The following is a 27,233-nucleotide window of genomic DNA, read 5'->3' on the forward strand; positions in this document are numbered from 1 at the left end:
CCACACTCCCTCGTAGCCACGACCATAGCCAACATGGAGGTTGCAGCTCCGGCGGAAGCAAAGCGGGCCGCCACCGGTCGTCGAACATGCTAAGAAGCACCCCGTAAGCGGCGCTGGCGTTATTTCAGTGGTAAACAAGATACAACCATCATCATTCTATTCTAAATTCATCATTCTGTGTGCATCATTGGCGGCTTTGGCGTGATTGCAGGTATCGCGGGCCTTGGAGAGGTTTAGGGCAGTGCATAAGAAGGGGTACCATATGGTCCATTGATGGGAATTGCTCAAGGACGCGGAGAAGTGGAGGACAAGCTTTGCGGCCTACGATGAAGCTGTGAAGAATGGGACAGCGGTCAACCCCGACGGCGAAGACGACGATCATGGCCGTCAAGCCCTTCCACCTCGTCCCCGCGGCCATAAGGCTACCAAGGCTGATCTAGTCCTGGAGGCACAGGCCATTGCGTTCACGCAGAGCCTCGAGAAGATGATGGCCGACAATCAAGCCACCTTGGCTGCTAGGGACTAGAAGAGGCGTATGGAAAAAGAGGCCGCAGCTGCCATCTTCCTCAACCTCACGAAAGAGGTCATTAAGGTCCAAAAGGCAGACGTCGATGCCAAATTGCGTGACGCCGATGCCAAGATCCGTGCAGAGGACACAAGGATCATGCTAGCCAACTTGAGCAGCGTCGACGACGACACCAGGGCCTGGTTCATGAAGAGGCGCGCAAAAATCCGCGTGCGAGACGCCTGATCGCCGGCGCCATGCGCCCTGGCCTCCTTTTGAACTTTTACATTACTGTTCAGGCCTTGTTGTGCCCTTTTTGGACTCCACTTTGCGCCTCTGGATGTGCAAAGTGTGATGTACTCATTTCAGACCTCAATTCGTGCAAACTTGAGGCTAGAACCTCTTTTTTGAATTCTGGCCCGTGCCAAAAATGCGTCTCCCGCTAGAGCATCCCCCAGACGCAAACGGACGCACGACCATTTTCGCGTCCGCCACGCGACGCAAACGGACGCCCGCGGACAATTGGGTGTCCGAAATGCGTCGCGCCGCTGGAGATGCCGTGAGCTCACGGCTCAGGAACTGGGCTATTGTCTGCACAGCTTTTCTCCTTCATTTTCTGCAGCTGAAGGAAAAGTTGAGTCTGACACAGGAAGCATCTAAAAGAAGTGAAATATAAATCTCTCAAGAAAATGACATAGAAGAGCATTAAAAACAAAACACAAAATACATCTCTGTAAACATGAGGCAACTTAGAGGCAAGCCATGCAAATTATCACCCGAGGTAAGAGTAGCCAGACATCATTACAGATATGGCACGGATCATCCAACAATCTCTCGACATACAACCACAAGCTACAAAATAATAATAATAATAATAATAATAATAATAATAATAACAACAACAACAGCCCGCAGTTTCTCCCAGAGAAAATAAAACAGCGCTCTATGACCTACATACTACTACAACACAAGAGCTGGAGCGGCAGCAATACGCTCACAGAGAGGCGCGGAGCACCAAAATTCATGCGCATGCCCTGCGCTAGTCCGGGAATACATCAACACACTGGTTCCCAGCCGTAATTCAGGTCTCAGCCAAGCGTCGGTGACAGGCACTCCTCGACTATGTCCAGCAGGTTTGAGTTTTCCAACGCAGCCGCGACACGTTCTTTGTCGTTCAGTTGCTTGTTCACTGCAAAACAAGGCAAGGAAAATACTGAGATACTGTTCCAGGGAAAAGAATGTGGTGGCTCAAGGTATACAGCAGTAGCTTGCAGAACAAATACCGGCAAGTTCAGTTGCATGCGATCCAGGCGCCACCCTTATGTCCACCTACACACATCAGAAATGGTCATGCTGTCCTTTTTATTATTAGAAGAAACTATGAGCAGTAAGCAGCATAAAGACACAAGTTCCCCACCCGGTTGCTGAAGAGAAAAATTCTACTCTACATAGTTTGTCTTCAATTTGCTTATGGACTACCATATATGTTCATGAGCTAATTGTTTCTAACCAATAATGACGTTTCGTTTACACCACATATATCTGAAATAGATATTGCACTTATTACACATGGATCTTCAACATATACATTCAGGTTAAATGAGTTGCCTCCGTGGCGTCTCTGTAGTATTTGAATTCTGACCCACAAAAACTTGTTCCATGATGGTAGCAACAAGTGGTCAACACAGACAGGAATGCCTAGCTCAGATTTCTAGGACTTCCTAAACTGTATATATTAATTAAAATCTCAATGGATTCAGTAACATATTCAGGCAGCTCATTAGTTTTCCTCTTTCTCTTTTAGTCAGTTCATGGTACTATGTGAATCTAGGATAGCTTTTTTGTACTCTACAGCCACCGCATACCTTGTAACGAGGAGGAAGGCTCCGCATGAGCTTCACACGTAGGCAAAGGCCAATAATAGTTGCCATACTGCAATGCTCCACTGTTGGGGTGAAAGTAACCCTGAAACCAAAAAAATAAGGAATCCTCAGAATTCAATTCAATTCAGAATCCTGGATAGTAGGATCAAAAATTCCAATACAGATGGTCAACTTACCGCACATGACTAATCTCATCGTTGATTTCGACCGAGTCTTCAGTCACCACCTTAAGCTCTTCCAATGAGTATGGATGCTCCGGGTCCTTTATATCTCTAATATGATGTGAGAATATTAAGGAGTGCAAAAAGAATTATGATAGCAGGTCCTAGATCAAAAGAGTATAGCAGGAAAGAAAGCTACACTAAAATAAATGCAGGAAAGTAGGCTACACTAAAATACATGCAGGAAAGTAAGCTACACTAAAATACATGCAGGAAAATCAATAGAGGATATCAAATATTTCTAGCTGGTCTATTGGCTCCACTGCATTTTCATCTTTGTTTTCGAGTGCTTCTCTGCTGCGCCTCTCTTTTTTCTCATGTACCACAGGGTTAGCATTTATCAACCCCATGACCATTTTTTCCTCTGCAGTGCACTAATTTGGCTTAGACAGAAAACTCCTGCAAGTTAAAAGAATGGAATTATGTCAACAATGGTATTAATCCCTTCTCTTCTCCAAGTATTGAACATCTAATGCAGCACCCTTCTTTTCAATCTAGATCTGCAACTGGTATTATTCTTCTAAAATGTTTACACATTACAACCAAGATTGAAGTAGAGCAAAACATCAAATAACAAATCTGACCCTTGGTTTGGCACCAACAGGTAGGTGTCAGATTTGGTTAAAGTTTTACAACTAGTTCATGCTGCAAAAAAGAGTCGAGTTTATCCAAAAGCTCCATCCTTCAAACTATCCATGCAAATTTAATCCCACAACACCGAATAGAAAATTGACTTGTTAAGTAGAATCACAAGGTAGTATCAAAATGCAATAAATGCGGAATGCTTATATTTCAAACTACTTAACAATGAATTAGATCATCTGCAGATATCTGGTCAAATATGTTTAGTTTAGAAATAAAACTACTTACTCCCCTTTCATCAATAAAAACCATGTTTGGTTCATGAAAGTTGAAAAAAAAAGATCAACAGAAACCACACAACTACACAAGCCCAGATTCGTAAATACCAGGGGAGATATAGTACTCATTGTCAAGCAGAATACTGATGAACCCCAAAGAGCGTACTCACAAGCAGAATATCTGCATCATGTTGAGCTTGACTTGTGCTCTTCCTTTAGTTCCTTACTCAATGTCAACTTGTCAACATCTACGCTAGTATAGTAAAAAGGCCTATCTCTTATGTTCAAAGTTACTCGGGGATAGATAGAAAGTTGAGACCATGAGAAAGGGCCATAACTTGTACACATTTACATTGATTTCTATCTAAATTGGACAATAACATATGTAACTAAAATCATCTGGTGAACACGGTAACAATAAACTGTCCATGTTATATATGTAGACCAATTCATAGAGGTGCTAATGAACTAATGGCCATCCAAGTTAAACAGTTGTGTGCATGCATACAATTGCAAAAATGGCCACAACAAACCAAACTAAAACTAGTGACATAGCGACGTTAGAGAAAGCAAGCAGCACCAGAACACCCTCTTTCTCCTATTCATGCCCCACTAGTACTAGTCTAATGTTCCCGGCCACGCTACTCCAATCACGCATGCACACACACACACATGGGGTACCATCGTTCCCCGGCCACGCACGCACAGGCACAGGCACTGCAGCAAGGAATTTGATCACTTGTAACGAAGGTGGTGACCCTATGATTAAATATCCTAAGTTGGTTGTTTGGTTTGATGACATTTCCAAAAATACAGAACAAATAATCCTTGAGAGAGACAAATCTGCCTTTCTTGGGCTGCTAACTCTTCATCCAGCAAAACAGCAACGCTGGCACAGGGGGCGCTCGCTCCCTATTACAAAATTGATTCCATCTTCACTCTCCTAATCCATAACCCCTCTCAATTTCAAAGAAAATACACCTAGCAAACCTAGGGTTTTCAATTTCCTTGACACAGTCGTTAGAATTCTGGGGTAAGTATAGGAGGGGGAGAGAAGTGGGGAAGAGAGAGGGCAGATGAGGAATACCTATCCTTCCGGACGTGCTTCTTTGCGCTGCCGCCGGTCGCAGGAGGGCGTACGGGAGAGGGGGAGGCGTACGGGAGTGGCCGGCGAGCAGCGGCGCGGCGGCGGGAGGCGTTTTGCGGTTGCGGTGCTCGCGTCGGGGAAGAGTAGACCAGCCAGTTAGTTTACTTCCGATGGGGTCTTCAAGTCCAACTTTCCTTTTTGTCCTAGTTGGGCCGGGCCAGCACGGGCCGGGATGGGCTGGGCTGTGACGGCTTGCGATGGACACTTTTCGAGGCCTCTTTTTTCTGAGTAAGTGCGAGTCCGACCGAAACAGATCTCCAGCTCGCTCCGCGTCTCGTCTTCTTGGCCGGGAAGAAAGCAAGGGGAGGGGAGGAAGCGGCGGAGACCCGACGCGATGGCGGCGCCGCTGGAGTTCCTGGAGACGCAGGGCGCGACGCGGCCCGAGCTGGCCGAGTGGTACGCCGCCCTCGCCGACCTCTACCAGCGGAAGCTCTGGCACCAGCTCACCCTCAAGCTCGACCAGTTCCTCGCCCTCGCCGTCGTCCAGGTCCGAGTTTCGCTCGATCCGCCCCGCCCTCTTCCTCCTCCCGGTAGCTAGGTCATTTACCTCGGCTTGATCTGCTCTCCGCGCTCAAGGAGCCGCCCTTTTGGCCGGCTGTTAGGCGGGCGAGAGACGCCCTTGATCCCCCCTGGAATATAGTATTAACCGCCCTAAATGGAAACCTGGTTGTTGGAATTTGAAACCGGTGCTGTTTTAGTTCCCTTTGCCCGAAGGTACCTGGTACACTCAACACTGTCCATTTAGAGATCCTTGCACAAAACTGGTTGGCCTGCTTCAGAGCAGTAGCATAATTCACTTCGTCGATCTTTTAATTCTGTATGTTCCGGCCTTCAATTCGTTATGTGCTGCGACCTGTGCTTCACTTATCGTCTGATGAAGATACTGAACATCTTTCTGGTATTTTTACCGTAGTCGTCAGACAACTCCTATACTGTAGTCTGTAGAGATATCCAAAGACATGCATGTGTTGCTTTTGTTCATTTCGCTAGCTAGACGAATCATATACTGTAGAGATATCCAAATACCGCCCTTGATACCCCCAGAAAATATTAGTAACCGCCCTGGTTGGAAGTATCTAGCTGTTGAGAGCTGGAACCAGTGAGTGCTAGTTCCCTCTGCCCGAATTTCAGCGGATACACTGATCCCAAGTTGCCATTCAACGCTGTCCCTTAAGAGTTTCCTGCACAAAACTAGTTGGCCTGCTTCTGAGCAGCATCATAGTTCACTGTATATGTTCTGGCATGTTATTTGTTCTGTACTGTGACATGTAAGCCACTGATCTGGTGATGAAAATATTGTGCGTCCTTCTCAATTCTCAGGTAGTTTTGCTATAAATTGCTAGACGAATCATATACTGTAGAGATATCCAAATACCAGCATGTTTTTCTTTGTTCATTTCATTGGCGATATATATACACAAAAATCTGAAAAGTGTAATCGTAGTAATTTTGTTCTATAGTAATGAGAATGTGACGTTGCCCCTCTGATTGTAAGTAGCTAGTTGTTGAAAGTTGAAACCAGTGAGGTTAGTTCCCTTTGACTAGAGCTAGCTATACACTGATCCCAAGCTGACATTCAGCACTGTCCTTCCAGAGTTTCCTGCACAAAACTAGTTGGCCTGCTTCTGAGCAGCATCGTGATTCACCGTGTTGATTTCTTAATTCTGTATGTTCCGACCTGCGATTCGTTATGTAACATGACCTGTGATCCACTGATCGGCTGATGAAGATATCGAGCATCATTCTTTGGTATTTTTACTGGAATTGTGAGGCGACTCATATACTCTAGAGTTGTCCAAATGCCTGCATGTTTCTTTGTTCATTTTGTTAGCTGTACACACCAAATCTGAAGGAGTATAATCATTGTATTTTTGTTGTGTAGTATAGTAATGCATGTAACATCACAGCACGCTTATCATATTTTCTGTTGTGAAACCCCAAAGTTACTCATATGTAGATTTATTCTGATTACTGCGATACTTCCATTATTTTGATCAACTGTTTGGTTCCTTTCTCGAGATATTGCTTTCCATGTCACGGGGCTTATCACCACTTTCCTCACTTTTATTTTTGTACAGGCGGGCGATGCTCTTATTCAGCTGTATAATCATTTCATCTCTGATTTCGAAACCAAGATCAACCTTCTTAAATTTGCTCACTTCACGGTAGTAGTTTCACGCCAGTATTCAGACAAAGATGCTGCTATAAACTACCTAGAAGGTGTTATTTCAAAGCTGCATGATACCAAGGAATCACGGGTCGAAGAGCCCATTCTGTATGTGAAGATGCAGATTGCAAATTATCTTCTTGAGAAAGGGAGTCAAAAGGAGTGTAAGAAATTGCTAGACGAGGGGAAAACCACTTTGGATAGCATGGTCGATGTTGACCCATCAGTGCATTCGACCTACTATTGGATATGTTCTCAGTACTACAAAGTCTGTCAGGACTATTCTGAATTTTACAAAAATGCTCTTCTCTATCTTGCATACACAACAGTGGAGTCACTTTCAGAACCATTCAAACAGGTATCATTGCTTACCTGGTCTTTTGAGATGAAAAATTGGATTCATAGTTGCTGTTTCTGATTTTCAATAACTACCTGCAGAACTTGGCATTTGACCTCTCACTTGCTGCTTTATTGGGTGACAACATATACAACTTCGGGGAGTTGCTTGCCCATCCAATTGTATGCCCTTTATATGAGTATTTAATCTTTACTATCCGCTTGCAGTCTATTTACTTGTGACACCCATGCCTACCCTTTTAAAGAGCTAACTGTAGGTTTAATAATCCTTGAACTGTTGAGTGACACATGCTTGTATGAATATTATTATTGCCCCTTTCTGCTTACAATATATGAATTAATTTATATTTAAATAAGACAGTTACATTTAGCTCCCAGTCGTCCTACTAGATCATAAACGAGTATTTATGTTTTGTTTCTTGCAATGAGAGCATGTGCATGGTTTTTGAGTTGCGACAAAAAAGTGAGTAGCCAATGCTGCGACTCAGTGTATAGTCGGTGAAAGTCGCTGTATAGTCGGCGAAAGTCGCTGTATAGTCGCCATAAGTCGCTGTATAGTCGTCGCCGTGATTTTGGAAAACGACACGACTATACAACGACTCAAAACGCATGAGCATTGTATTTTTGCCTTTTGGTTATCTGAAGGTCTGTTTTTGCTCCATATTTATATATGTATATGGAGTGTCTGCCTTGTGTAAGCTTATATCCAACTGATCTGGTCATTCATAATAATTGTCTCTTCATCTTTGCTATTTCTTGCCATTGACTAGGAGCAATTGTTACCATTATCATACAAGTCTTTATTTTAAAAGCTGGGATTAAAATGTGTTCTGTTGAAATATCTGGGGCCCAGCGTTGAAACAAAGTAGTGTTCATATTTACCTTGTGTGGTTCAGTTTCTTCAGTAAAAATGTTAAGCTGGTAGTAACATTACAATTAGTGTTCTTAGCTATATATGTTGCTGAACTTGCCTCAGGCTATTTTTCAGATGTAGTGTCTTTTGTTCTGATTCCTTACCACCACAATCTGCATAATTTTGCTGTATCAGCATGCACATCTTATTCCTCTTGTGGATATCATGTAGATCCATAGCCTTGTGGGAACAGCGGTGGAGTGGATTTATCATATGTTGCAAGCCTTCAACTCTGGCAATCTAGCCGCCTATCAGGAACTCTGCAAAGTTCACGGCGCCGCCTTGGCTGCACAGCCTGCTTTGGCACAAAATGAGAGCAGGCTACTTGAGAAGATCAATATCCTCTGCTTGATGGAAATCATTTTCAGGTAATTCCCGTGGGTACAGAGCAAACCGAGAGGCTGATTGATGTTACCCGTTTGCTACTATTCAGAGCACAGCTTTGTTGCCTAAATGTTTTTATCCATTGCAGTCGAGCATCTCAAGACCGTACAATTCCGTTGAGCACAATAGCTGAGCAAACCAGGCTATCAGTTGAAGATGTGGAGTATCTGCTAATGAAGAGCCTCTCTGTAAGTCCCGCACTCCCTTGTGGCTGCATGTATAGTTCCAGTGACAGTCAGAAGTGAAATGATGAAACGGCTGCTTTCTTACATGTTGCAGGCTCATCTAATCGAAGGCATAATCGATGAGGTCGATGGAACCGTCCACGTTTCGTGGGTGCAACCGAGGGTCCTTGGCATCGACCAAGTGAAATCCCTGCGTGACCGGCTGGACACCTGGGTCGGGAAGGTGCACACGACTTTGCTATCTGTCGAAGCCGAGACGCCTGACTTGGTCTCTTCGTGATGTTCCTGGGGTGCCCTGGTGAACGACGACGGCTGTGACCTTACGGAGTGAAAGAAAGAATGAGGAACTTGAAATTTGTATTGATTCTTAGGCTGCAGGCTCGCAAAACCTAGAAATATTTGTAAACGTTGATCAGTGTCATTTTGTTTTGGATGTGTAACTCAACTGTACGTTCGGTCTTACTAAAATTTGCTTCTGATCCTCGAAGACCGAAGTGGATTGGAAAACAGTTGTCAGTGTTACGACGTCAATTGATATATTTTTCCCCTTCTCATCGACAGTTATTATGCTAAACGACTGTTGAAAAACATAACAAACATGCTAAACGGTACATGGAAGAATCGGTAAGTATCTTTTATGCATGAAGTTCCTATGCACATTGTGCACTAAACCAATAATCTATTGCAGTACAAAAAAAAACAAGTGTACTGCGAGGTGTTGCGTCCGGAACCCCGGGAAGGTTGAGTAATTGCGGTTTTATACGCCGCTGCCAGGGTTCGTGTCTCCCTCGGATCCCTTCCTGTCCCCAAACCAAGCAGAACCGAGCACGCGAGGAGCAATCTCACAAATCTAGGGATGGTGATCAGCGAGGAGGGACGGAAGGGCCGAAGGGGACCTGGTCGAGGGAGGAATTGGAAGCGAGCGAGTGGAGATGGGACGCCCTGTCGAAGAGGGCCAGGAAGGGGAGATCACCCTCCGCCGCCGGACCCGCGTTGGCATTCGCTGTTGACGGATCGAGCACCGCTGATCACGATCATGGGGCACCGCCTGTTTCTTGCCAGAAATATCTGATCTTGGAGCACCACCGCTCACAGATCTTGGGGCACTTCTGGAGACGAGCGAGGCGGCATAGACATCGGTGTGTGGGCGAACCAGGGGCGGCGCGGGGAGCCAGGCGGCGGCGTGTTTGGAGCAAGGCGGCGCCGGGGTGGAGCCGGTGAGGGAGAGAGTGGGGAACGAGCGATGTGAGCGAGAGTGAACGAATGAGGGATGGAGGGGTAAAACGGGAAAGTCGGGAAATGTCGTAGCGTGCCAAAATTTGACTTGAAAATCCTCGACGTCTAATATTTCTGCACGGAGGGAGTATAATAGTAGCTGAGAAAGCAACAACTTTACAGAGTGCAGAAAACCTGGTAATACTAATATGTACACTTGCAAAGCGTGAGGATGTATCATTGGCGGTTTAGCAAGCCCATAAACATACTAGCAACCGAAACAGAAGAGTTACTATTTACATCTGCACAGCTCAGAAAGCAACAAACTTATGTACAAATCTGGGGCCATTGCCCCTCCCTCTCTCTACCTTAGGTCAAATGCCTGCCAGGAGCTTACAAAACTTCCACCCGAGGTGGAGACACGTGTGGTGACTACAACCCATGGTGTGTATTAACTTGCATACTATACAAGGGCATTGATGCCACATATAACCTACGCTAAAAGCTGTACACCTGCATGGATGTATCAGAAACTCCATTAAGAACAAAACAGATGGTCTCTAGCAATACAGCAACACGGAGCTCTCACTTACGCTGTACAAGTTAGCCCGCCACCACTTTATGGAATCAAAACGGGTGCTCTTCAACCGCTCCTCTTCCATAGAGACGATGGCGATATGACCATAGCTTAACCAGCCTCCTCATGAATGAAGTCTATGATTGAGAAGGCCCGGAATATTTGTATGCAGATTCTTTCTTGTGTGCAGGATCCAGGCTGTGAGAAATATACATGAAGTAAGAATAATGTACCAATAACAGTAAATGTTCAGCAACACTTAGCTCGGTCAGTGCAAAACCAGGTTACTGCCAAGGAACAAATCAGCTGCATTATTTTTCTTTGGCCCGAAATATATTGTTAGGACCTCCACAAAACATCGAAGGTATTCCTTAATATTATCTTTGTTACTGTCGACAGGCAATTCTTTTAAAAGAATAACATTACAGATGGATTGTCCAATATATTACAAGCTTGGTTTATACTCCCTCCGTGTTACATCTTATATTATGGGACAGAGGGAGTAGAATTCAATTGCATAGTTCTTGCACGGTTTAGCTTCACCATAGATCATTGTTGGTAACATAAATGTGCATGCAGTGTCTAAAATGTGAAGTGCCTACTGCCAACTGCAAGCTGATAAGCACTGACAATACATGTGACTACAGAGCAAATTCTACTCCCTCTGTCCCATAATATAAAATGTGAAGTGCCCACTGCCAACTGTAAGCACTGACAATACATGTGAATAAAGAGCAAATTCTACGCCCGCCCTCCCATAATATTTAACCACTTGACCTACTACATACATAGAATAAATTGATACATATCGACAGCCTGTTGAGGACAGAAATGAACGAATTTAAGAAATCAGGAAGACAGGAAAAGCGAAGTCAATAGTCCATTATGATGGTTGTAACTAAATGATGTATGCCTGTATCTATAGACTGTTTCCAGCAGTATTTGAGAACAGGCAAAAACTCACCTGTTTCTTAGCCCAAGAAGTGCATAATGTACAGCACGAGCAGAAGCTGATACTGGAGCTACTGCAGCAGCTGGAGCTCCACATATTGCAGTAGCCAACACTGAACCAGGGCCACCCCCACGATTATAAACCTTGATAGGATTGCCAATCAAAGCAGAAGCTGTCCTTCCAAGCCCATCAGTTAAACTTTCATAGGCCTGGACAAATTTGAAGTGAATATTAATAACATTAGGCAAGAAATGAACCATCTTATATTATGTTAGGCTTCAGAACTAGATAGAGTTCAGAGATATTAACAGGAACCAATTTTAAGGTCCATTTCTAACAAAACAAAATAGATCGAAACAACACATTAGCAATGCAGGTGCCTCCTGAAGATTTAATTGTCTTTTATTGGCAGAACAGGAGATGTTTTTATCACGCAATTCAGACAATACCTGCTTCAACCCTTGATGTGCACCTTCAGGCTGGTTGGCTCTTATATTGTCTTTGGGTTTTCTTGCTTCGCGTGAGGTTGAAGGAGGTGGAACAGCTGTAAGTGCACGTTCTGTCTTCAAAAGCAAATCATGAGCTCCCCCTGCTAAATGGACACCAAGCCCTACAGCTTCGATGGACACACTTCTGATGAAAGCAACCGCACCTGTCAAACGGCAGGTAAGACTGTCAATATTTCTTGCAACACATGTCATCATTAACTAATTGATTTATTAATATAATAACATCACATATTATTAACACTTCAACAGAAATGTTAGATAATTGTTCATATCAGTGTCGTAGAATAGTGTAGATCTAGCTTACCTCTTTGCATTCCCTTGAGCAACTTGCGGTCCTTCTTGTAGCTTTTGAATGGTAGTGAAACCAATTTCTTAGTGCCTGAACCGACAGCAACTAATGATTTTATAGGTGGGAGCCCTTTTAACAATTTATGGACCTACACAAGCAGCATATTGTCAATTCAGGTGAGGGCAGGATTTCTTTTTGCAAGACAAAGCAGATTTACAGTTCTCTTTATTTTGCAAAGTACATATGCTTTGACATGAAGCACTGCATATTTAATCTGTGTTTCTTTATGATATCGAGTGTATTAAGTATGTACATGTCCATGTATACAACAATAAGCATGTCTAAATGTACAGTTGTGCATGGGGGGAAATCAGGACCTGATTTTTGGAAATGTCCTCCAGCCACTCCGCAGCTACTGTTTCACATATACTGTTCCACCCGTAAACACCCATTGCAGAAACATTCTTAAGCTTCAAATCAATTCCCTGCACACACAAAATATTTCAGGGTTGTCTGTTGGTACACAGATAATCATCAGTGAACTAACTGCTCTAAAGTATTTCTTATGCAAAAACGAATTACCTTCCATGGAAGGATGTTGAGAAGTTCTGCATAATTTCCTTTGCCAAGTGCAATAGGATCAAACTGGCGAGGAATATAATTAATATGCAGAACCAGAGGCTTCACGTCAAATTTCTGGCACCATAGAAAAATATTAGATTGTTCACTGAAGACAAGCAGAGCCCAGCTGGCTATTGCTTACTAGTGCAAAAAATGAGAAAACGGAAGAAGTCGATGACTGTTGGCGTTAGTATTTTTTTTTAGTATGCCAGGTTACTGGGTGCAGAAAGTTCTCATGTGATCCCTATGAAGTCCCGTGATTAAGAGGGAAACAGTCATTGTAAGTTCAAATACCTGAAAGAAAGGAAGTAATGCCTCATCCACAATTGCAGCGCTTCCATATGTTGTGCTGTCCATACCAACAATCTCATTTTCGTAAGACAGATGAGGGTTGCTGTTGCTAGATTCATTCTGGAAGAAACTGATGAGGAAGTTCAGTTGCCCCTGATCAAGATGTAATTGAAGAGGCAAAATCTCAAGGCATAACCTGAAGAAAGATGCAAGAGAAGGGGGTTAATCGACACACTGAGGGAGCATAAAAGGTGTCAGATAGGAGTTGAAAAATAGCCAGCATAATTCCTTGGAACTACAATTTAACACTAAAGTATGGCAGAGACACAAATTAGTTATAAGGTCAAAGGTCTAAAGAGCAACAATGCTTCATAAACAACCAACCAAATATGCATGAAGAATATGGATCTGCTATCTGGAACTTTTCTCAGAACTTCCAAAGCGTTAACAATATGCATAAGCAACTATAATAGTGGAATTGGGTCAAAACACTACATCAGATTAGATCCAATAAATACGTATAAATTATGTCTGCTATTGAACTGTTAAAATGACATGTTCCATATATCCCTTACATTAGCCAAGTATACAACTTAATCTCACAATGTTCTGCAACCAACACATAGGTTACGATACAACAATCCACCAGATTAAAGGGTGTCTTGCATGTAATATGTATATGTATGATGAATATGGGATACCCTTACAGTAATATTTACCTTTCACCATTTGAATATGTCAAGTATCGAACGAAGGACGAACACAGTACAGAGCACAGAAACAAGGAAATATCTTTTCCAGTAGATTAATTCGTTGTGTATGCAATCTAGTGCTGCACATACCTGTAGTCTTCCAAAGGAGCCTCTGGTTCAGGCCTTACAGACTCCAGTTCTAACTTGAATGCAGGGGAGCAAGATTCTCTTGGGTAGTCCTTCGAGTCATAGCATCCAAGAACCTTTTAAAAAAAGACAGAAGTTTAGCATTAATCGGTGATAAAAACAATTTATCAATGAAATTTAGCCAAAAAAATATGTGTACCATTTTCCATGGAGCATGCGCATTTTGGTCACAAAGATTTAGGTCCTGGGCAGAGATGGCTAACTTAGAAACAGAAACATCCCCATCTGGATACATATCAAATTGCATACTGAGCCCTGACACGATAAATTCCAAAGAAGAGCTCCTATCTCTTCCATTTGAGCACGTACGGCTAGTTAAATCGTTCTCAGCTAATGACCAGTCATCTCCAGCATACATTCGCCACTTAACATCTATATCATGAATAAGAATCTGGCCTTTCAGATTGCAAGATTCATCAGAATTCAAGTTGCGAACAGCATGATCACCTTCTTGTTGGAACACATGCTCTCCATGCAGGTTGTTCCTTTTTGAGACATGGTTTTCAACTATCGTCAAGGGAGTATTGCTGTACCATCCACCATCATCGCAGTCCACAGCTTTACAAGCATCATCACCAGATGTGCACTGATGGTTTACTTTACGAGATGATGATGATGAATTCAGAAGATCAGGCATATAATAAGAGTCAATGATGTGGTCAGGACAGGAGTTCTGCTTTTGTGGTATTTGAGGAGCAGTACTGTCTGCTGGAGTGACTAATGATGATCCAAGCGAAATGTGTGAAACACAGGCATCAGTTGCCTCAGGGTTAATCATACTCATCTCATACTCAACATTCACTTCACTGTTACTAAATGAGTTATGACAATTTCTGTCCCAGAAATTGTAGGTTGTGTTGGCCTGGTCACTGTAAAAAGCATTATCAATTATGTCATCAAGCAAACCGTCAGACTTGGACTCTGCTGAATCTGCGAAGCTGTCAGTGCTGTTCTCTGACATATCTGATGCATCACTGGCCATATTTTGCGTGTTTGCCTGTTGGACAATATTCCACCTAGATTGGAGATGAACTAAGGCATCCCGCATATCTGGAGCATATAGCTTCTGTAATTGAGAAACCAAATGGACAAGACCATATGTTGAATCACGGCAGGTACCAATATCAAATTGTGACTCGGATATTTCAAGCTTCCAAAAGGAAGTATCAATTCGTAGAGCAGCTTCAACGAATGTATTATGGCCAATCTTAGCATAGCCCATTTGACGGAGGTAATCCACATCATAACCGCAAGTAACATTTTTCGAACCAGATGATCCACAGATGAGAAGCCCGAGGTCTCGTAGTTGGATGTCAAAATCAGTAGCTGCGGAGTCTGATGCAGATTTGCTATGAAGTTTAAATGAAGAGGCAGCTAAAAGGCATGAAAAAGACTTGCAATCTGGAGCTTCAGCACCGAGTGTAGAATTTTTCCGGTGAGGTTCATAGCTCAGAGCAACATCAGCCAACTCAAGGAAAAAAGATGACCAAAAAGGTTCACCAGCCTGTGAACTATTTGTGCTACTACTATTACTGGATTGTTCAGATCCACTTGAACCTGAACTGAACAGCAAAGATATTGCACTGATCCAATCCATTCGTCCACCAGGTGCCACAAGTGTCCCAGAACGAACATTGACAGAAGTATAATTCTCTTGTAGTTTTGGGTTCCTGATGTGGGTCACAGAACAGCCAGCAGTTCCGAAAGACAATACATTGTTCCCTTCACCGTCACCCCGCTGACTAGCGGAGTCCTTGCAAATAACTAGTTGAAAATCTTTGCTTTCTTCACAAGTTTGATCATCTGTACCACTAACAGAACCCCAAAGCTCACCTTCACCATGATTCACCCAAAGAAAACTGGAATTATTGACCCCACCAACATTAGAAAATGAGCACAGAGACAATTTTGAAACGGACAACTTGAGGCGATTCCAGGAGCCTTCTAGTTCTGCCTGCAATGAAGGACTAACTTCCACAGTTTCATCCAACTCAGTGCAAATATCCAACATGCTGCATTCAAAAATGACAGATGTTTGAATGGCAACTTCGCTGTTTTTGTCCTTGCCATTTTCAGAACTGCCTGTTGCTACATCTGACAGCCCATCAACTATGAGATCTAGCAGCTGATTTAGTTGTCCACAATCCTTCTTATTGAGATGAACTGAAACACAAGGAAGTTGAACATGCAGCAAGAATTCAGTGCTCTGAATGAGCTCCTGGCGTATAGTAAAACTTGACTCTACAAGATCTTGTGAAGTTGTAGAAGAGGCAACGCCGACCCATTTGTTATTTTCTTTCTGAGTAATCTTCTGGTCGTGTAGGTTTGGCAAACTCCATACTTTGTTCACCATCTCAGGGCAAGTTACAGGATGACTTTTCCGGATCATTCTAATGCTGGAGTCATGATATTCGGATCTAGTCACCGATAAAATCTTCAAAGCAGAGAAAGTTTGCCTGCTCAAAGAGCCGATTCTACCATCCAATACACCGACAGGTTTAATGAAGTAGATGTCAAAGTTCCCAGTAGCCAAATGGAGTGAAGTAGATGGTGTGCTCGGATGACCATCATTAGATCTTTCATTTCGAAGTGGGGAAGGGGCTTTCTGAGATAACGTGTGGTCGAGGACAAGGAACTTATCCAAGATGGACGGACGACTTAAATCCCAAGAGGGCTCATAAGGAAAGCAAAGAATGATTCTTGCATGCGATGGGGCTATCTGAACCTTCAGGCTCTCGCTGGACGAAGTATTAGCCAATTTGCTGTTTTTTTCATCACCACCCCTGTGAAGTTTATGCTCTCCATGAAGATCAGACTTAACTTTACTGATAAATTTCAGTACCATGTATACTGTATGGAAGTGCACCCACAAAATCAAAGGAGCCAAATGAATTGACAGTGAAGTTGAGCTTCCTGAGTTGCCATCTTGATCCGTGTTACTGACATCATAATGGAATGTGCACTCACCAAATGTTTTTAGTAGCTCAACCTTAATGAATTTATCTGAATTGTGAGAACCGCGTCCAGCTGTTTCCACCCAGTAATCTTGAGAAGCAAATGGGAATTGAGGGAGAGCAGCTTGAACTTCTCTACAGAAGTTATTATTTAAGAAAGCAGTCCCAAGGTGTGAGTGGGTTGGATTAGTATTTTCAGTACTGTAGTATTCATCAAGCTTCATGTGGGCAATCGATGCCTTGAAACCTAATTTTCTGGGATATGTCTGCGGACATCAGAAAAAAAGATTCAGCATCAAGCTTCATAACACTTCAATGATACATGAACTGAGAACAAGTACTGGAGGAGGGAAAAAGTACCTCAAGTTCAAGATGTATGTTCTGACACTTGGCTTCAAGATGGTGCATATTTAAGCTGGAAGCGGTAGCAGGAGACATCATTGATTGTTCTATCTGCCCAGAGGAGAGGCAGCTCGAAAACATTTCGGAACTTCTCATATCATGGAATAGACTGGTAGAAGCACTCGAATCGCCCGCATCCATTTCATCATTTAACAAAAGAATAACAGATATCTCAGCGATGGAAGCCCGTACGGTTTTCTCAATCGGCGGTTCTGTTAGGAAGGAAAAGAGAAGTAAGTCCTGATATATAGAAGTTCAGATAATTTAATAAGAAAAGGTAAAATACTAAACCACTTGCACGATTCAATACCGGAAGTCAAAATTATTGCATTTATTGCTACTGCGCTGTTCATACCAGACAACCAAATAGAATATGAAGCATAAAGCCATAACAAATAAACATTACATACCTTTAGGAACTTGATCTGATCCAGAAGCTAAAGTGGATGCAAAAGTAATAGCGTTGAACACTGAACACGTCCAGTCCCATATGCCACTATTTCCTAAATTTGTCTGGGAGTTCCTCAGTTCTTCAAAACATTCAAAGAACTGATCAATGCTGTCAAAGATAACAACAAATCAGTAATCCAATTAGGCTAGTCCAAATCTCCTTTTCTTTCTTTTTGCCTAAAAATTGGATGCTTCTCTTAATAATGGTAAAAACAAACACACTTAGCAAGAGATAGCCTCTTACAGGATAAGTATATAATTAAAGACAGTTGGAAAAAAGAAAGGAAAACTATGCTGATGTCAAAAAAGAGATCTGGCACATTTGATCACTAAAACCCCATGAAACATACCAAAGCTGCAGAGAACTATTCTAGGAACTGATGCGAGCAGGCAGTGATTTGGTAAGTTACAATTTTAATGACGGTAGGACATCTAGAAGACAGATGATAAAGTACAAGACAAGAAGAAGAAAAGGAACGAGAGGAAGAATTCGCTGTAACCCCCAAAACATGTATTACAATAGTGTGAAATTGAGGAGCGAAATTTCTGTAAATCGTATATCTGGTTAAACATTCGTAAACCATGGATGCAATGTGGCATAGCAACAGCATCTTTTAATTTTTACTACAATGATCTGATAACAGCTATCTCAAAAGTATACTTGTTTAAGGGGTTAATCATGTGAGCTGAAGTAAACTGGAAGATGATAGACACATAGGTACAACGTACATCATTAGGAATTTCAAGGGATTTAACAAAGAAACAGACCTTTCATCACAATCTGAATCAGGTTCGCCTTGATCTTCGTGAACAACTAGCTCCGGAATCCAATCCTGAATCACATGTGCCTTAGTTAGGAAAGAATCCTGGTATTTGTCTTGCCTATTTTGTGAAAGTGCGATCTGATCCAAATCTTCCTTGTTGGCCATCACTGATTTCGAAGCGTTTAAGGCAGATCTGGAGGTGTTCAAGGACATATCTGCTGTATTATGGGCAGAATTATGTTCACCTTGGTTCCTATGCAGAGAATCCAACACGTAGATGAACCACTGGATACTGCTGATTTGTAACAACAATTCTAATGAATCAACAGATACATCTGCATCAATTTTCTTAAGGTTCAAGCATCCATTACTCCATGGGATGCTTAAGTTCAATGTCCCCGAGAATCCACCAATAGGGCCTGTCAAGACCGAGGTAGTACTATGACCTGATGAGATGTCAGCTGCTGCTCTATCCGAATTATTCTGAAGCAATACATCGACATGATCCATCTTCAAGAACTCAATCACCGCCTCATGGAACGTTACAAAATTATTCAGCTTGACAAGCCCATCTGTTGAAAGATTGGTTCCAAATTCTATCTCTTTAACCCGGAAAACTAGTGATCGGTTGTATTCTGAGACCTTGTTATCCAAACTTGTGTGAGGATCAAATACAATATATGTATTCTTAAACTTGATTTTGAAGTTTGTCAGGAACCATTTGACAGCATTGGCTATTCTCTTAACGCCTTCATCCACATCTCGAGATGCAGATGTAGAACAGTGTTTATCGGATTCATTTCTGTTGGTGTTGTGCGTGCCACTACTATTACCAGAAACAGAGCACTCAGCATCTACAGGTGGAACTTCGCTAGGAACAGATGGAGCAAGGACAAGCTCCAAGTCTTCCACTACAATCTCGCAACTCTTCAACTGTAGAGGAAATTTAACCAGCAGGGATTTTATCGATCCTTCTTTCACCATGAAGGGAGATGTTGATAGCTGAAACAGAAAAGGAAATATAACTAAAAAAATTATTGTAACATATATAAGAGGCAAATGAACAGTTTGAAATCTAACAAACTACAAGTTTGGATACATCAGTTTGGAGGGGAGCATGCGCACAAGATAGCACTGCAGTTTTCTAAGGCAGTAAGTAGCAGAACAAATCAGGTGTCAGGAGGTTGATAGATAGGGACTGAACACTGTTAACTAGAGAAGCTAGAAGAACATCATCCAGCTTCATGCCCTAATTAACAGGTATAATAATTCGATTCTCCTCAGCAGTCAGCACGGGGGGACTGACTAATCGCGACGGGATGCGACCGGAATCCCATCCCGCCGCGTCTAATCGATCGAACGCGGAAAACAATCAGCGCCCTAACTAAACCCACGCGGGAGAGAGAGAGAGAGAGGGGGGGAATCGGGACGGACCTGGGCGTTGATGAATTCGGCGTTGAGGGCGAGGTCGGTGAGCTCGAGCGTGCCGCGGGTGAGCTGGAGGTCGAGCTGGTCTAGATCGAGCTCGCCCAGGAAGAAGTCGCCCAGCCCCTTCTTCAGCACCGCCTTGCACATCCGCTTCATCACCGCCCCCACCGAGAACCCCCGCAGCAGCCCCATCCTGGCGGCGGGGCGGCGGGGAAGAAGTCGCCGGAGGACGGCGGCGCGAGAGAAGGAGGATGGGTTGCTTCGGTGGTGCGGCAAGTTTTTCCGTCCGAATAAAACCTTGCGAGGTGTTGCGTCCGGAACCCCGGGAAGGTTGGGTAATTACCCGCCAGGGTTCGTGTCTCCCTCTCAATTTCAAAGAAAATACACCTCACAAACCTAGGGTCCCTTTCAATTTTCTAATCGTTAAAATTCTGGGGTAAGTATGTCCTTACGTCCGTCCTTCTTTGCCGTCCGCCGGTCGAAGGAGGCCGGGGAGCAGCGATGCGGCGGCGGGCGGCGGGCGGCGGGCGGCGGGCGGCGGTGCTCGTCTCGATTGCTCGCGTCGGGGAAGACCAGCCAGCCAAACTGCCAAACCCGGCTGACTGGTCCTCAAGTCCAACTTCTCTTTTGGTCCCAGTTGGGCCGGGCCGGGCCGGGACGGGCTGGGCCGGGCTGGGCTTCCCTTCAATGACTGATTGGAAGTTTCTAGCTGTTGAGAGCTGGAACCAGTGAGTGTTTGTTCCCTTTGCCCGAATTTCACTGATCCCAAGTTTTCCATTCAGCACTGCCCTTTAAGAGATTCCTGCACAAAACTAGTTGGCCTGCTTCTCAACTGCATCATACTTCACTGTATTTTGTTAATTATGTATGTTCCGGCCTCTTATTTGTTCTGTACTGTGGCATGTAAACCACTGATCTGGTGATGTATATATCGTGTGTCCGTCTCAATTCTCAGGTAGTTTTGCTATAAACTGCTAGACGAATCATATACTCTAGACATATCAGAATACCAGCATGTTTTTCTTTGTTCATTTCATTGGCTATATATATACACAAAAATCTGAAAAAGTGTAATCATAGTAATTTTACTGCATAGTAATGGATGTGACGTCGCCCCTCTGATTTTAAGTACCTAGTTTGTGAAAGTTGAAACCAGTGAGGTTAGTCCCCTTTGACTACAACTAGCTGTACACTGATCCCAAGCTGCCATTCAGCACTGTCCTTCCAGAGTTTCATGCACAAAACTACTCAGTAGTTGGCCTGCTTCTGAGCAGCATGGTAATTCACCATGTTGATTTGTTAATTCTGTATGTTCCGACCTGCATTTCGTTATGTACCATGACCTGTGATCCACTGATCGGCTGATGATGATATTGAGCATCATTCTTTGGTATTTTTACTGGAATTTTTCGCGAAAACGCAAAAGACTTGCGTTTCGATGCATTGATAGATAGGAAAAAGGTTATATGTACAAGTCCACGAAGGGACCAACACCCCGCACTACAACTCAACCCAAGAAAGAGGACCTAGTCTAGGGGATGATCTGGCGGACGCCTCGGGCCCCCGCGCTCGCCCACTGTTGTGCCTCGGTCTTGATGTCGTTGAGCAGGGAAGGCACCGAGGGTTGTGCGTTATCAAAGATCGCAGCATTCCGGTGCTTCCAGATGCACCACGCCGTGAGCATGATTACCGACGATGTACCTTTGCGCAACTGGCGGGGAGCGGTCCGCACCGCTTGCGACCACCACTCCACGAAGTCCCCCTCCGAGTCCGGAGGCCCTGCGGTAGATCGGATCCACGAGAGGACCTCGAACCAGATCGTCCTGGAGAATGAGCATCCGGTGAGTAGATGCGCCATAGTCTCCTCGGATTGGTCACACAGCGGGCATCTGGGCGCATGTGGTAGACCACGACGCGCCAGCCTCTCACCCGTCCAACACCTGTCCAGACAGGCCAGCCATAAAAAGAATTTCACCCTAGGAGGCGCCCAGGATCTCCAGTTCAGCTCCCATGATGCTGAGGTGATCCCCCCCTGAAAGAGGGCCTCATAGCAAGAATGGGATGTGTACTGGCTGTCCGTCGTCCACAACCAGGCCATCGCATCTTGCTCCTCCGAGAGCTGGACATCCCTCAGTCTGACCCATAGTTGCACATATTGCCATAGTGCTAGGGGACTCGGTGCTCCAGCTATGTCGGGGATCCAAGCGCGGTCTACCAGTGCCTGACGCACCGTACGCACCTTCCTGCGCCGCTTAGGAACTAGCGCGAACACCTCTGGCGCCATCTCCTTGATGGACCTGCCGTCCAGCCATCGATCCTCCCAGAAAAGCGCGGACTCCCCATTACCCAGAATCATCGAGGTGGAAGCCGCGAAGATGTCCAGCTCCGCCTTCGAGAACTGCATGTCCAGCCCGCGCCATGGCCGTTGGGGGTCCGTGTGCATCCTCCATAGCCAACGCACCCTAAGGCTTATGGCCATCCGTGCAAGGTCGGGGATCCCCAACCCCCCCAGGTTAAGCGGCCGGCACACCCTTGCCCAGTTCACGTGGCAATGACCTCCATTGGCCTCTGCCCGGCCCACCCAGAGGAACCCTCGCAGGATCTTGTTGATCTGTTTGAGGGTCTTCTTGTTCGGGGCCGGTACCATAAGCCGGTGCGGCGGGATTGCCGCGAGCACCGCTCGGATCGGCGTCAAACGTCCGGCTTGCGGCATCATGGATGCCCGCCATGTCGGCAATTTGTCGGCCTAGCTCTGTCCAACGGCGGCTGGAAAGTCTCGGCCGACAGCCGCCTAATGGACAGGGGAATGCCCGGGTACTTCACCGGGAACGGCGCTAGCCGGCACTCCATGTGCCCCGCCGCAGCCACGAGCAACCTCATCCGAGCAAGCAATAGGAGACACCGAGCACTTAGCGAAGTTGGTGCGTAGACCGGAGGCTTGCCCAAAAAGCTCCGAGGATCCCGCGGACCGCGCCCAACTCTGCCTCATCCGGGTGACGAGAAGATCACCACATCATCCGCATATAGCGACACCGAGGTCGCCGGGTCTCGTCGCGCCAACCGTCGCAGCATACCCGGCCTCGAGCTGCCTTGGCGAGCACCTTGTTGAGCGAGTTCATCACTAGGACAAACAACGATGGCGACAGGGGTCCCTGTCTCGGTCCCCTCCGATGCCGGATCGGGGGCACGGCTCGCCATTGAGCATCACCCGGGTACTAGCCGTGGCCAGCGATAGAGAGACAATCTCTCGGAACCTCGGCCCAAACCCTAACTTACGGAGAACCTCCATGAGGAATCCCCGGGATGCGAGTCGAAAGCCCGAGCAATGTCCAGCTTCAACATCACCCTCGGCTCCTTCCTCTATGTAGGAAACGAGCTGTCTGTTCGTACCAACATGAAGTTGTCATGGATGCACCTTTTGCGAATGAAGGCGCATTGGTTGCGATCCACCAGCGACGCCATCCGGGGTGCCAGCCTAGTGGCCAAAGTTTTCGCCACTAGCTTGGCAAAGATATGAATCAGACTTATCGGCCTGTAGTCGCCTAGCGCCATGGCGTCCGGGCGCTTGGGCAGCAGGACCAGCAGGGCCTGGTTGAGGCCTTGGAGTCCGCGCCCGCACATCGTATAAAGCTTGTCGAAAGCCGCCATGAAGTCAGCCTTGACCACCACCAACATTTACGGAGGAACTCAGCCGTGAACCCGTCGGGGCCGGGCGCCTTGCCCAGTGGCGGGTGCTCGATTACTTCCCACACCTCCTCCTCCGTGAACGCTACCTCGAGCTCGGATAGGTCCTCTGGTGTGGTGCCCAAGAAGTCCAAATCCAGCGAGTGCGCCCTCGCCACCGAAGTGCCCAGCAGGCCCTCAAAGTGCGCGAAGGTAGCTTCAGCCATGGCCGCGTGGTCGGAGAGAACAGCGTTATCCACCCTCAAGCTATGGATCACGTTCTTCTGGCGCCTGTAGGCCGCATGCTGGTGGAAGAAGGCCGTGTTGGCGTCCCCTCCCTTAGCCATGCTATCTTTGCCCGCTGGCGAGCCATCGTCCGCTCGAGTGAGGCCAGCCCTAGGTAAGCTTGCTTGAGGTGTGCCCGGAGTCGACGCTCATCGGAGGTGAGCAGTCGGGATTCCATGGCGGCGTCCAACCTCAAAACCACCTCCCGCGCTATCATAAGCTGCAGTTTGATGCATCCAACCTTTTTGTCGCTCCAGCTCATAAGACGGCGCGCAGTGAGTTTCAACTTAGCGGTGAGCCGCCGGAAGGGATCAGTGTCACCTTGGACCACATCCCAGGCGCTCTGGACCACCTCATCGAACCCATCAAGCCGCAGCCAGAAACGTTCGAACTGAAACCTCTTCCGCCCCGCCGACTGTGTGGTGCAGTCAAGGAGGAGGGGGCAATGATCAGCCACAACCGTCGCCAAGCAGCGCAAGCTGTAGCTACTGTGGAGCTCCTCCCAAGCCACCGTGACAAACACCCGGTCAAGCCGTACAAGCGTGGGGGTTTCACGCTCGTTCGACCATGTGTACCGACGACCATTGCAAGACAAGTCATATACTTTTATCCAAATGCCTGCATGTTTCTTTGTTTAGCTATATGCATCAAATCTGAAGGAGTATAATCATTGTATTTTTGTTGTGTAGTATAGTAATGCATGTAACATCGCAGCACGTTTATCATATTTTCTGTTGTGAAAACCCAAAGTTACTCATATGTGGATTTATCCTGATTCCTGCGATACTTCCATTATTTTGATCAACTGTTTGGTTCATTTCTCGAGATATTGCTTTCCATGTCACGGGGCTTATCACTACTCTCTTGTCCTTTCTTTTTGTACAGGCGGGCGATGCTCTTATTCAGCTGTATAATCATTTCACCTCTGATTTCGAAACCAAGATCAACCTTCTTAAATTTGCTCATTTCACGGTAGTAGTTTCACGCCAGTATTCGGATAAAGATGCTGCTATCAACTACCTAGAAGGTGTAATTTCAAAGCTGCATGATACCAAGGAATCACGGGTTGAAGAGCCCATTCTGTATGTGAAGATGCAGATTGCAAATTATCTTCTTGAGAAAGGGAGTCAAAAGGAGTGTAAGAAACTGCTAGACGAGGGGAAAACCACTTTGGATAGCATGGTCGATGTTGACCCATCAGTGCATTCGACCTACTATTGGATATGTTCTCAGTACTACAAAGTCTGTCAGGACTATTCTGAATTTTACAAAAATGCTCTTCTCTATCTTGCATACACAACAGTGGAGTCACTTTCAGAACCATTCAAACAGGTATCATTCCTTACCTGGTCTTTTGAGATGAAAAATTGGATTCATAGTTGCTGTTTCTGATTTTCAATAACTACCTGCAGAACCTGGCATTTGATCTCTCACTAGCTGCTTTATTGGGTGACAACATATACAATTTCGGGGAGTTGCTTGCCCATCCAATTGTATGCCCTTACTTTATATGAGTATTTAATCTTTACTATCCGCTTGCAGTCTATTTACTTGTGACACCCATGCCTACCCTTTTAAAGAGCTAACTGTAGGTTTAATAATCCTTGAACTGTTGAGTGACACATGCTTGTATGAATATTATTATTGCCCCTTTCTGCTTACAATATATGAATTAATTTATATTTAAATAAGACAGTAACATTTAGCTCCCAGTCGTCCTACTAGATCATAAACGAGTATTTATGTTTAGTTTCTTGCAATGAGAGCATGTGCATGGTTTTTGAGTTGCGACAAAAAAGTGAGTAGCCAATGCTGCGACTCAGTGTATAGTCGGCGAAAGTCGCTGTATAGTCGGCGAAAGTCGTTGTATAGTCGCCATAAGTCGATGTATAGTCGCCATAAGTCGATGTATAGTCGTCGCCGTGATTTTGGAAAACGACACGGCGACTATACAACGACTCAAAACGCATGAGCATTGTATTTTTGCCTTTTGGTTATCTGAAGGTCTGTTTTTGCTCCATATTTATATATGTATATGGAGTGTCTGCCTTGTGTAAGCTTATATCCAACTGATCTGGTCATTCATAATAATTGTCTCTTCATCTTTGCTATTTCTTGCCATTGACTAGGAGCAATTGTTACCATTATCATACAAGTCTTTATTTTAAAAGCTGGGAGTAAAATGTGTTCTGTTGAAATATCTGGAGCCCAGCGTTGAAACAAAGTAGTGTTCATATTTACCTTGTGTGGTTCAGTTTCTTCAGTAAAAATGTTAAGCTGGTAGTAACATTACAATTAGTGTTCTTAGCTATATATGTTGCTGAACTTGCCTCAGGCTATTTTTCAGATGTAGTGTCTTTTGTTCTGATTCCTTACCACCACAATCTGCATAATTTTGCTGTATCAGCATGCACATCTTATTCCTCTTGTGGATATCATGTAGATCCATAGCCTTGTGGGAACAGCGGTGGAGTGGATTTATCATATGTTGCAAGCCTTCAACTCTGGCAATCTAGCCGCCTATCAGGAACTCTGCAAAGTTCACGGCGCCGCCTTGGCTGCACAGCCTGCTTTGGCACAAAATGAGAGCAGGCTACTTGAGAAGATCAATATCCTCTGCTTGATGGAAATCATTTTCAGGTAATTCCCGTGGGTACAGAGCAAACCGAGAGGCTGATTGATGTTACCCGTTTGCTACTATTCAGAGCACAGCTTTGTTCCCTAAATGTTTTTATCCATTGCAGTTGAGCATCTCAAGACCGTACAATTCCGTTGAGCACAATAGCTGAGCAAACCAGGCTATCAGTTGAAGATGTGGAGTATCTGCTAATGAAGAGCCTCTCTGTAAGTCCCGCACTCCCTTGTGGCTGTATGTATAGTTCCAGTGACAGTCAGAAGTGAAATGATGAAACGGCTGCTTTCTTACATGTTGCAGGCTCATCTAATCGAAGGCATAATCGATGAGGTCGATGGAACCGTCCACGTTTCGTGGGTGCAACCGAGGGTCCTTGGCATCGACCAAGTGAAATCCCTGCGTGACCGGCTGGACATCTGTCGAAGCCGAGACGCCTGACTTGGTCTCTTCGTGATGTTCCTGGGGTGCCCTGGTGAACGACGACGGCTGTGACCTTACGGAGTGAAAGAAAGAATGAGGAACTTGAAATTTGTATTGATTCTTAGGCTGCAGGCTCGCAAAACCTAGAAAGATTTGTAAACATTGATCAGTGTCATTTTGTTGGACGTGTATCTCAGCTGTACGATCGGTCTTACTAAAATTTGCTTCTGATCCTCGAAGACTGAAGTGGATTGGAA

At 45.0% G+C, this 27,233-nt stretch overlaps 4 protein-coding genes across 6 annotated transcripts; 2 read left to right on the top strand and 2 right to left on the bottom strand.

Moving 5' to 3' along the window:
• Positions 1-1,292: 1,292 nt before the first annotated feature.
• Positions 1,293-20,464, bottom strand: LOC124677258 (protein AE7-like). 2 transcript variants are annotated; one of them, XM_047213264.1, is made up of 6 exons: positions 20,430-20,464; positions 2,842-3,011; positions 2,565-2,670; positions 2,371-2,470; positions 1,789-1,834; positions 1,293-1,694 (listed from the first exon to the last, which is right to left on the bottom strand). In XM_047213264.1, exons 2-6 carry the CDS (start codon positions 2,963-2,965, stop codon positions 1,594-1,596), a joined length of 477 nt encoding a protein of 158 aa, XP_047069220.1. In that variant the 5' UTR covers positions 2,966-3,011; positions 20,430-20,464; the 3' UTR covers positions 1,293-1,593. The 2 variants fall into 2 exon arrangements, with proteins under 2 accessions (XP_047069220.1, XP_047069219.1); XM_047213263.1 differs by lacking the exon at positions 20,430-20,464 and adding an exon at positions 4,557-4,667 and having other exon boundaries at positions 1,294-1,694; positions 2,842-3,008.
• Positions 4,936-27,161, top strand: LOC124677256 (26S proteasome non-ATPase regulatory subunit 13 homolog B-like). Of its 2 annotated transcripts, XM_047213260.1 has the most exons (7): positions 4,936-5,103; positions 6,695-7,141; positions 7,222-7,302; positions 8,225-8,421; positions 8,526-8,625; positions 8,717-8,862; positions 26,971-27,161. In XM_047213260.1, the coding sequence occupies exons 1-7, from the start codon at positions 4,951-4,953 to the stop codon at positions 27,008-27,010; spliced, it is 1,164 nt and encodes a 387-aa protein (XP_047069216.1). In that variant the 5' UTR covers positions 4,936-4,950; the 3' UTR covers positions 27,011-27,161. The 2 variants fall into 2 exon arrangements, with proteins under 2 accessions (XP_047069216.1, XP_047069214.1); XM_047213258.1 differs by lacking the exon at positions 26,971-27,161 and having other exon boundaries at positions 8,717-9,176.
• LOC124677255 (autophagy-related protein 2-like) lies at positions 10,023-20,132 on the bottom strand. Its single transcript, XM_047213257.1, has 14 exons — positions 19,980-20,132; positions 18,550-19,547; positions 17,742-17,890; positions 17,290-17,543; positions 14,115-17,195; positions 13,919-14,031; positions 13,080-13,272; positions 12,747-12,860; positions 12,542-12,649; positions 12,180-12,312; positions 11,816-12,018; positions 11,379-11,575; positions 10,431-10,612; positions 10,023-10,350 (listed from the first exon to the last, which is right to left on the bottom strand). Exons 1-13 carry the CDS (start codon positions 20,127-20,129, stop codon positions 10,552-10,554), a joined length of 5,754 nt encoding a protein of 1,917 aa, XP_047069213.1. The 5' UTR covers positions 20,130-20,132; the 3' UTR covers positions 10,023-10,350; positions 10,431-10,551.
• Positions 24,744-26,565, top strand: LOC124678784 (26S proteasome non-ATPase regulatory subunit 13 homolog B-like; the record flags this gene model as incomplete). The annotated part of the gene is made up of 3 exons (XM_047214637.1): positions 24,744-25,253; positions 25,334-25,414; positions 26,365-26,565. Coding segments are annotated over 3 exons (792 nt in total), but the record flags the coding sequence as incomplete, so codon positions are not given.
• Positions 27,162-27,233: the final 72 nt, after the last annotated feature.

This window comes from Lolium rigidum, chromosome 7 (assembly GCF_022539505.1).
Source record: "Lolium rigidum isolate FL_2022 chromosome 7, APGP_CSIRO_Lrig_0.1, whole genome shotgun sequence".
Classification (NCBI taxonomy): domain Eukaryota; kingdom Viridiplantae; phylum Streptophyta; class Magnoliopsida; order Poales; family Poaceae; genus Lolium; species Lolium rigidum.